The sequence below is a fragment of the Emydura macquarii genome, unplaced genomic scaffold (genome assembly GCF_026122565.2).
Source record: "Emydura macquarii macquarii isolate MOO-44397 ecotype Brisbane River unplaced genomic scaffold, CSIRO-AGI_Emac_v2 contig_67, whole genome shotgun sequence".
Taxonomy (NCBI): domain Eukaryota; kingdom Metazoa; phylum Chordata; order Testudines; family Chelidae; genus Emydura; species Emydura macquarii.
In genome coordinates, this window is record NW_027130204.1 from 8,051,430 (window position 1) to 8,062,487 (window position 11,058).

General features: G+C 41.7%; 1 protein-coding gene across 4 annotated transcripts in view; it reads left to right on the top strand.

Annotated features, from left to right (window-relative positions):
* Positions 1–1,334, top strand: part of ADK (adenosine kinase) — a 488,773-nt gene extending 487,439 nt beyond the window's left edge. For all 4 annotated transcript variants that reach the window (XM_067539239.1, XM_067539260.1, XM_067539250.1 and 1 more), the window contains exon 11: positions 220–1,334. In XM_067539239.1, the coding sequence (XP_067395340.1) occupies positions 220–344 (125 nt within the window). In that variant the 3' untranslated portion in view covers positions 345–1,334. The remainder of the gene's footprint in view (positions 1–219) is intronic.
* Positions 1,335–11,058: the final 9,724 nt, after the last annotated feature.

Here is an 11,058-nt window from a genome sequence, read left to right on the forward strand (position 1 = left end):
CATTTACTTGAAGCCACCAGATGGAAGCTTTAAATAAAAACAAGTAAAGCCCCAGTTCAGCAAGTTACTTAAGCATGGTCCTGAATTTAAATTTAACGTCAGTAGGACTACTAATATGTTTAGAGTGAGGCGTATATTAAGTGCTTTGCCAAATCAGGGACTATATGATGTACTCAAAATCTAACTATTTTCTTCACTCTCCTTTTTTTTGTCCTGTAGGCTTTCTCTCTCAGCTTGTTTATGACCGACTGCTGACAGAGTGCATCCGAGCCGGACATTATGCAGCCAGCGTGATCATAAAGCGTTCTGGTTGTACTTTCCCAGAAAAGCCTGACTTCCATTGATACCAATGAATCAGAGGGATCAAGAGAAACTCCTATGTATATGGGATCGCTGTCTAAATTTTTCCTACTTCCCATTCCTCACCCTCCCAGTTACCTGCATCAAGGCTTCTGTACTTCTATTCACTTTACGCTATACAAAATGTATATTGCTCTGGTATTTTCCTATTCATACCACTACAATGTCTCACTAGTCTTAATTTAGGGATTACAGTGGTAAGTGAAGCTTATTCTCTCATCAACCTGGAAAAGTTATTTACACAGTTTATAAGGGAAGTCCCATGTAGATGCCACAGCTGATTAACTCTGTTAAAATACTTCTAGAGAAACCTCTAGTTTGTGTTTCACCATGCCAAATCCTGCCCATCTTGCTCATATGTGAAATCAGCAGGCCGGACATCCATCTCACAATGGTGCAAATCAATAACAACTCCTCCTAAATCAATGGTGGTACTTCAGTGTTAAAAGCAGTGCAAGTGTGAAGAGAATCAGGCCCAAAGGATCTACTTGCATAAATACAACGTGAAAGATCTGGCCTGAAGGGCTCAGTCCTGCCCACAGTTAAGTTAATTGATGTTTTGCCAGTCATTCAAAGGCCTCCTCCAAAGTCCATTGAAGTTATTGAGAATCTTTCCATTTATGTTAGTGGGTTTGAATCAGATGCTACTTTAGAGCATTATCTGCCCCTTAATTTGTAAATTTATGTGCATCTATTAGACTGGTCAGTAAGGCAGGCCCTCTCAGTGGTTTCAAGGCAGATACATGATTTCATGATAGGCTCTAGCTGTACATTTTATATCTATCTCAATGTAAGATTTTTAAAGGCTGTATTTAATTAAGATACATACACATAGTGAAAATGAGGTACAGAAATATTTATGCAGGCTGTCTTGTCAGAATATGCCAAACGGATTCTCTTAAACGCACACTTTTAAACTTGTAATTTTCTTTGGATAATTAAACAATATGCCGGATTTTATTTGTATTACAGTATTCAAAAGAGACTGACACTTGCATTCATTACTTTGCTATGTAATTTGATATTGATGAATAAAAAATTGTCATACAGTAATTCCCTGGCCTTTTGTTGCCAAGAGCATGGTGAGAATAGTGCAGAGTGCTCAGCCTTCCTGCAAAGACCTTATTAAACCACAGGCCAGCAAGAAGTTGCTCAACCCACGTTATATGATGGAGCTTGAGATTTTAATTGCAACTTTGTGTCCAGGCTGACATTGGGTTCGGTCTCAGGAATACGCTCAGCATTAAGGAAGGAAGGAAGTGGTTGTGCATTTTCTCATCAGTGTGGTGTTCTCACCACAGAAGAGATGTGAGTTAGTAGCTAAGGTTCAAGGAACCACCAAAGAGCATCAAACAGTTGCAGTCTTGCATTCTCCTGAGCCCAGAGACTATTTTCTGCTAGCACACACTGGGGTGCTACCAACTCTAAAGGGAGTGGGGAGGAGGCAAGACTGTGGGCCTGTGCATGAGCCAATAGATCTGGCTGGCTGCAGAGGAGAGCAGGCTCCACCTTCAGAAGAGGGGGTACAAAGGGCACTTCTACCTACACACCAGGGAGTTCCAGGAGGCACAGTACAAAGCACCCTCTGCAACCATATGATTTCACCATCCCCAATGAGCCAGTGCCAAATAAACACAGTCTATCCTGAAAGGATTTGTGAGGCTTGAGAGGTGGCTAGGGTACTGTGCGCGCACTCTTCATTTCTGTTAATATGGCTGTGTGCATTTACAGTAGAAACCTTCTGACCTCATAGTTTCTAACCTCCCACTATTAACTCTGAAGGTTTCACATTTAGGGCTTGTCTACATGTGGTGCTATTCTTAAATAACTCCATGAGCGGACACTCTTATTCCGGAATAAGAATACCTTGTTGCTATGTAGATTAACACAGATGTCAGATTTAACCATAGCTTACAAGATGACATTTCTTTTACTCTGCACTCAGTGACATGTTCCATTCCCTTTTGTAACACTTTCATTCCATGTTCTTCCTGTTCCACACAGAGAAGCATGATTCATTTAAAATAATAGGATTTACAATGATATGTTCTCTATTTCATATTAATTACATTGTTTCAATTCTATTTCCATGGTGAAAGAGATCTGGTCTCTTAAGATCCACAGGATATGGAATATATTTTACATGTGATTTATATAGCACGAGTTTCTTCCCTTTGGTACAAAGAGCAGAGGAGGGAGTCAGGGCTGTTAGGTTCTCGTCCCAGTTCTGGCACTAAGGTACTGTGGAGCTTGGGCTGTTGACACTTTAGCTCTTTATGTCAGTCCAGCTAGCGAGATTGAAGTCGATGGGACTACTTGAGGACTAAGCCTACTAAACAACTTGAGGAAGGGCATCAGACTCTGACCCAGTATGTTTAGCCATTCCTTATTTTCCCAATATTTGTTGATAGAAATCCTAGGAAGATGCATGAATACTTAGAAATAGTTTGCCAAGCCATGCTAAGTAACGTCCAAACGTACTGTCAGCTGAGTGATGATTTCCTTCAGAATTCCTTTCAGCATCAGTTTCTTTTTTTGCTTCCCTCTGCTGGAATATTTTTGTCCATATAATGGTTACTGGTGCCATCCCTGGCCTGACTCCATAAATATTATTTATTTTCTTTTTGTCCTCTACTGACCAACTCCATGTAAGAATGGGCTTCCTGAAACACATGCCATCAAAGACTTGTCAACCTGTGACATGTCCTGTTGTCTGAAATCCCAGACCTGCCATATGAACTCAGGTGAGTTAGACGCTGAGCTTGAACCATCATTCAAAGCCAGAATCTTCAGATCAGGCAGTTTCAGGGAGGTAGCTCTTGGAAACCCATCACTTAACTATTAGCCCTAATGCTTCCATCCTTACCCAGCTAAAACTCCCATTGACTGCAGTAAGGGTTTTATCAGAGCAGGGAATAATTTTACTCAGCATTACATAGTTTGAGCTTCATCTTGTTAATGGGGGTAAATGGCCCATTATTTAGAGAAGCAGCATAATCCATGTACTCCAGTAGCTGGGAGTGGGACTGGGAATCATGAGACCTGGGTACTGTTCCCATCTCTACCATTGATTCACCGTGACCTTGGACAAGTCACTTCACCGCTCTGTACCCCAGTGTCCCCCACCCATAAAGAAATATATTAAGCTCAATGGATGAAAGTAATACACCCTTGAGTACAATTGTATTGTCAATATCATTAATTATATCTTTTTCCTGACTTCCCTTTTATAGTTGTAATTGCCTTTTCTTGTAGGAGCTATTTGACCCATATATTTTTAAAAAGAGGATAGTGCTAATTGTTACTCCGTGTTTTGGAGGAAGGAGACAGAAAAGAATAAAGCTTCATCTTGAAATAGCCTAGGTAGAAATTACAATAGAAATACAAGCTATTGAAATGTGACGAGTTTGGGACCAATGTTTAATTTAGAGCATTTTAGCCACAGTTTTAGCAGAGAAATGTTAATTAAAAGTGTGATGACATGTTAAGGATTTAAAGGAAATCATCCTGCAGAGGATTTATAGCAATCAAAGCTCCAGAGCATTAGGATTATGGATTCTTGAGCTGTTTCTTTTCAGTGATCATGTGATTGGCCTGTTGTTAAATATAGCTCCCATGTAGTGAATTGACAGGCAGGGGAAAGGTAGGAATACTTCCCTTTAATCAGACGGATTTCAGAGGTGTTAGAGATTATACAATTCATTAGTCTTTACAAAAGATCAAAGGGAAAGAATATCTTAATTTGGGTACTGACTGCTACTGTCTGAGCATTTTACAGATGAAATGGAAAATGAACATATGCAGTACTAACTGCATGTATCAGGACATGAGCCAATTGTTTTATCTCTAACTCACTGTGCACTTCCTGGAGATAATTCTCACACTGAAGATTTTTGAGATAGTTACTTCTATTGTGACTAGTTCAGCAACCAAATGGCTCAGAGGTTAGTGCCTAAAGCATCTTCCTCAGTCTAATCCTCTGCAAGAGCTTCTCTGAGTGACATTGGCAATATACACACTGATGGTGGCAAATTCACCGCCGTCAGACCTATCTTTCTGAATTGAGTGATTGGTAAAGACCCACTTAACTGATCAGGAAGTCGACGCACTAAAACCACCTCCTCAAGTGACGTAGCACTGCGTTGCCAGGAACATATTTCCCGTCAGCACAGTGCAGTGCAGACGCCATGCACAGCCGAACTTAAGAAGTCAACGGGAGTAGCTTGCGTAACTCCCGGTGACTGCCACCGAATTCTCAGGTGAGTGCAGACCTGGCCAAAGTTAATCTAAAAAGAATGCTGACTGACTTCTAGGGCAAACATTATTCATGTTATGCTTTAAATATTTCCTGCAGAGGCCAAAAGAAATTCTGCTTTTTAAACGCAGACCACTGGGTGCCCCTTTTGTAGGATCTTTTTTAAAAGATTAGAACAAAATGACAGTTAAAATGCTGAAAATCTGTGTTTTTAAAAAAAGCTGCACCATCTAACCTTGAGGGCCACAGAAAGTGGGCAGAAGTCTGTAACTGAAAACCACCTCACCAACAGAGTTAATTGTGTTAATAACAGTGAATGTTACACACACCCTGTTCCTGTTAGACACACGATAGTATTGCATGTCAGTGATACAGAGATGGAAGAGAAATATTCTCTTATAAAGACATGTAATAAGCAGGCTCATTATGAAATGAAAACCAAATAAACACTCTTTTAGAAAGTAGCAAGTCTTTTGTGTCCTGTTTTTGTCAGATCTCCCCAGAGTTGGCATAAAAGGAAAGCTTCTGTTTGTGTCAATGGCCTTGATAGGCCTAATGACAGGATGGGAAGAAAGATGGGCAGATATATATGAATTGCAGTAAGATGGGTTTCCTTTCAGGTTGCCTAGAGCATGGGAGTCCTGTGTGTAGAGATGAAGTATAGCCCTGTTGCACTGTCCAAATATTTAATGGTGTTCTAACTATCCCCTGGTTATTGGAGTGTGACAGTTAATAGCCATCAGCTGCCAACCCGCTGAACAGTTCAGTTCCCTACAAAGAAAATGAAAAGTTAAAAATGAAGCCAAGTCAGCCCAGAAACCTACAAATCAGAAATGTGCTATAGCTTAGCAGGCACATCATCTCCAAAGTTCAGCCTGTTGTCAACCTGAGCTGCAGCTCAACTCAGAGACAGAGAGCTGGGAATCGGTCACACCTGGCTTTCATTCCCAGCTTTGCCATGGACTGTTGTACACACTTTGGCAAAACACTTCACTGCTCTGTGCCTCGGTTTCCCCATCTGTAAAAGAGGGGTAATACTACTTGCCTCATAGTGATGTTTGTCAAGCCCTTCAAGATCTTCTGATTAAAGGCTGTAAACAAACACCAATTGTCATGATAGTTCTAAACATCCCAAGTGTATGACTACAGTGAAATAAAAATGACACATGATGGAGTGTTTAAAGGGACACCAACTTGAAAAAAATCACACTTCATTATGAACATTATTTTGCCTACTGTTGCTACAAGTAATAGGGAATTGTATGTAAAAGAAAAAGATTGAGAAAAAAGTTTTATATTTTGAATATATTACTTTGCACATTTACCTCACTTGGTGGAGAGTGAATGTCACTATTTTCCCTATATAGTCACTTAGGTTCCTGTTTGGTTTTCAATAGGATTTTCACATAGCAACAATGAAGAGAGAAACATTAAAAACAAGTAGGTAAATGCAACTGTAAATGCACAAACATTGTCCGAGGGACTCAAGGGCAGGAGTAGCACCTATTCTGAAATCTTTTTTTAAAATCAATTGGATTGGAAATTGAGGGTGGTTCTCTTCCATTGCTGCCTAAATAACAGCTTAAGGATAGACTAGACCATTTGGTGCACTATCCAGTGGGTGTGTTAACAGGATCTCATTTTCTAGAGACAAGCCCTGAGAAGCTCTGGTCTATCCAGACATTGACAGTGGAGCTGTCTTTCCAGTCCCACGAACTACCTTCTCGGCACTTAACTAACTTACCTTGACACTGTCTGCATTTCATTCTTTACTGGTCCATGTATCTTACTAGACTGTCAAGGGATGCTGGAATTAGACTAAACTCTGCAGTCCTTGGAAAAAGGCCAATGAGATTTTTAATGACCACACATGCACTATCACACAATGCCCTTATAGTGGTCCATTGGCTCAGTACTGTCAGAGTGCAACCCCACAAATTGCTAGCCTCGCTTCCTGTAGTATTTAATTGTCCCTTCAAGGTCATGTACTGAGCCAGCCTAACACCGTGGCGTCTAATGGGATCAGAGCACAAGGGATGTGTCCCTATATCCCTGTTTTACAGCCTGATGATGTTGTGCAGTACAAGCGGAAGAGAGGGTCACCTATTTCCCCCATAATTCTGCTGATGAAACAACAGACAGCTATGCACAAATCTTACACCTTCCAGTTCTGCTAATAACCAGGCTGAACATTTTATTTCCTTTTTTACTTGCCTCCTCTCTATAAAACCATAGCGATTAATATTCATTTTTAAAAGCGAGCCACATGAGAATTGGGCCTTCGCACAGGACTCTTACCGGCTGCCGTTCCTGCTGACAGAAAAGATGGCAAGAGTCAAGATTTGGAATAAAGGACAAACGTCACATATGCTGTGTGCTATGGAGGACAAATGCGGAATACAAAGTATGGTTAATTGCTGAGTTAATTATCTCACTAAAGTCTAAATGTTGTTTTTCAGCATTCGCCCCCCCCCCCCTTCCCCTCAGTTGTTTACTTTTATCAGTTAGAAAATAAAAAAATCAATGTCATGAAAAACATAATTATATTCCTACTAATCTGAAGTGTTTTCTCATTTGAGTACTGCAGTCTGATGTCTTTTATCACTTTTCTTCAGCTTATAGCATTGGAAATTGCCAGCTAAAAGCTAGGACTTTAGAGCAAAAAACGCCCCCTCCTCCCCCCCCCCCCCAAAAAAAACAAAAAACAAAAAACCAACAACCAGCACCCATGCTCCTCACCAATCAACTATTATTCCTAATGACAAAACTTCTGCAAATTTCTTTTAGCTAATACATGAATAGCAGGAAATAAATTGGTTCAATAGGAACTTCATTAAAGTCCAAGGGAGAAAACAGGATCTTCCATGTGAATAATTTGGAATGATTGGGTAAAGATGAGGCATTATTAGAGGATTGCCTTCTGCTCCACAAGCCAGAAATATCCAGGCTCTTCCTTGCTGAAGTGTGAAAACATTTTGTAAACAGTTCTAGTTAGTCTTAAGTGTCAGATGATTGTGCAACTTAATGAATGGCTGCTCATTCTGAATTAAATTCACCTCTTCCCTTCAGAAAGGCCTGGTAATTGGGCTTAGTCTGAGGCACTTAGTATGGGTGAGCAGAGGCAACTGCTCCTCACCCAAACTCACACAGGTCACAGTGCTACATTGTAAGCCACCTGCCGTCATTGTGCCAACCGACAGGTCTGGCCACCCTGCAATTGAAGATGTGATTACAGCTTGCTGAGGCACACCCGAGCGAGCTTTCATCTACCGAGCATGGCTAAAAATAGTGGTGAAGCGACAGGGCTAGGAGCTGCCCTGGTCCATTGTCTCCTAAGTGGTCTTTATGCCTCCTTATCTGCAATTGAGACCTCTACAGAGCACAAGGTGTGGGTGCATCAGCCTCCCCTCCCTGAATGGCTTTTCTGCCTATATGTTGTCCCGCTGAGCACAAGTGATACGGAAGGCTTTGCATGGGATCCCCCCATCTGAGTCAGTTTTACTTATCATACATTGACCTGCATGCACTTTCCCTAGTAGATGAGTGGTATGTTGATGCATTGTCCCACTTTTCGTTTGCATAGCTAAATGAGCGCTCAGAGCAAATTTCTCTCTCTGCAGCTGCCATTGTAGCAGCTATGCAGCAGGGAAGCACAATGTAGCAATGCCCTGTTACCAAACCAGACAGAGGCATAGATATCACCTTCCTGGCCAATGAAAGAAATTGAAAGGAAGTAGAGATGAGCTATGGATTTTTAACAACCGGGGGAGCAGTTCAGATCCAGTATATTGGTTTGACCAAGTGTTAAGATAGGGCCCATTTGCTAACTTTGGTCTGGATCTGGATTAAGGTATCTATAAAGTTAATTGTTGTTTGGATCCATGGTTTTGATTTGGGCCTATTAATCTACCTTATCCGTCTGTCTCCCTACCTATGGCTTGTCTATGGCACCATCACTGGAAGAGGGCCAGGGATTTGGCGTGTGGTCTCCTAAACTGTATTAATATAACTGAGGATTTGAACATGTTGGTGGTAGGCCATTCCTGACGATGATGACGATATTGTTGCAATTCTCATCTATGGCTACACCCGTGACTCTGATGTCCGAACCCCACTGCACAGAGTAAGCTGCACTGAAGGCATGGGAAGTCCGTATCTACGATGTTTGATGATGCAACACCTTTCATGTGCAGCCTGGAGATGATTTAGTTGATCCTGCTCAACTCTGTTACATGCTGATCTTGTCAGAGACCACCAGTGACTCCTGTTTTGAGCCATTTGCTGGAGTTCTTTGAGATTGATGCAAGTCCGATGAAGACTATTCTTCAGGTCATCTTTGAAGTGCTTATATGGACGACGCTTCTTTCTTTTGCCCTGCCTTAGCGCCCCATACAAAATATGTTTTGGGAGACAGTAGTCTTCCATTCCGATGGCCTGTCTGGTCCACCTAAGTTGTGCTTTCAATAGCATTTCCTCAATGCTGGTTGTGTTCGCTCTCTCTCTCTCTCTCAAGGACCACTCTGTCCTGCCAGCAAATGCTCATTAGTAAGCAGAAAGTGTGCGTGTGAAATTGCTCAAGTTGTTTAATGTGTTGTCTATAAAGAGCCCATGTCTCGGATCCATGCAGGAGAGATGTTAGAACCACTGCATGTAGATCTTCAATTTGGTGAAGAGATTAATGTTGTGTTGGTTAAGGACTTTTGTTCAGAGTCAGCCTAGGGCCTGGCAGGCTTTCCTGATTCTGGAGGCAATTTCCTTATCAAGGGAACCGTCACTTGAGATGGTGCTGCCCAAATACTTGAACTGATCCATATTTTTCAGCTGTATGCCTTGGATGAAGATGGCTGGTGCTGGGGCATTGGACTGAGGTGCTAGTTGGAATAAGAACTCTGTCTTACCAAGGCTGATGGTGAGGCCAAAGAGCTAGGATGCTTTAGAAAAGCTGTCAACGATGACCTGAAGATTTTCATGTCTATGGGCCATCAAGACGCAGTCATCTGCAAAAAGTGCCTCACTCAGAAGTCTCTCCAGCATCTTGGTCTTAGCAGTGAGTCTTCAAGATCAGAGAGGGAGTCATCGAGTAGGTAGCAGATTATATGCCCTGATCCAAGTCCTTCGTGTTATGGCTGAGAATACAGGCAAAGAACAAATTGAACAGCACTGGAGCAAGTATGCAGCCTTGCTTCACGCCATTCGAGATTTTGAATGCATCAGAAAAGACACCATTGGAAAGCACTTGCACTGTCATGTAGTCATGGAACAGATGGATGATTTGTATGAACCTTCTTGGGCAGCCCAGTTTATGTAGATTAGCCCATAGACCCTCTCTGTTGACTGTAGCAAAAGTTTTAGTCAAGTTGATGAAGACTGCATACAGGTCCATGTCCTGCTCTAAACATTTTACTGGACCCACCTTATAACAAGAATCATGTCCATACTACTATTACCTAGTCTGAACCCACACTGCACTTCTGGCAGATTTTCCTCAGATATGTTTGTAATGAATCTATTCAGTAGAATGTGAGCTAGTATTTTCCTGCTGAACAGAGGAGAAAGATGCCTCTGTAGTTTCTACAGTCAGCTTTGTGGCCTTTATTTTGGGACAATGCACCAATAATAGCATCTTGGAAGTCTTGTGGCATTTCTTCTTCCTCCCAAATGCTACTCAGATACCTCAATAGCCTTTGGGCCTGCTACTTTGTACAGTTCTGCTGGAATATCATCCTTTCTGAATGCTTTGCCAGCGTTCAATTGTTCAATGGCTTTCATGACCTCATCAACTGATGGAGGGAGATCAAGATCCTCTGATGGGTTTCTCAAGTAACTGATTAAGGACCTGCTGATGGACTGTGGATGGTCTATTGAGTAGATTATTGAAGTGTTCAGCCCATCTCTGTATGATTCCCTCCTTGTCTTTGATGAGAGTTAGGCCATCTGCTGATTTCAGGGGAGTTGTGTCAGAGTTAGACTGCTTTGAGAGTCAAAGAACATCTTTGCATTGTTCGTATCCGCATAATACTGAACTTATGTAGCTTTCCTCTCCCAGCACTCATCCTGCATTCTCAGTTCAAACTGGGCCTTGCTCTGTAAGCACTTAAACCCATCTTTCTTTGAGATGGAAGTAAGATCATTCTGCCATTCAACAAATGCTTTCTGCTTGTCACTTAGTTTGAAAATATTCTCATTCTCATCAAACCAATCCTGGTGTATCCTTTTCTTTGGACACAGAACTGATTTATCTGCATCAATAAAAACATCTTTGAATTGGTCCCATTTTTCTGTTGGGTTGCCAGTGATTGGTGGGCATGAAAAAGTCTTATCAAGTGACTGCTGAAATTTCACATGATAGTCTATGTCCTTGAGCTTTCCTGTGTTGAAGGCTGTTCTGTTGAGCTTGGGATGCTTGTGCTATGAGGGGACTAAATGCAGGTTGAGCACTGCTC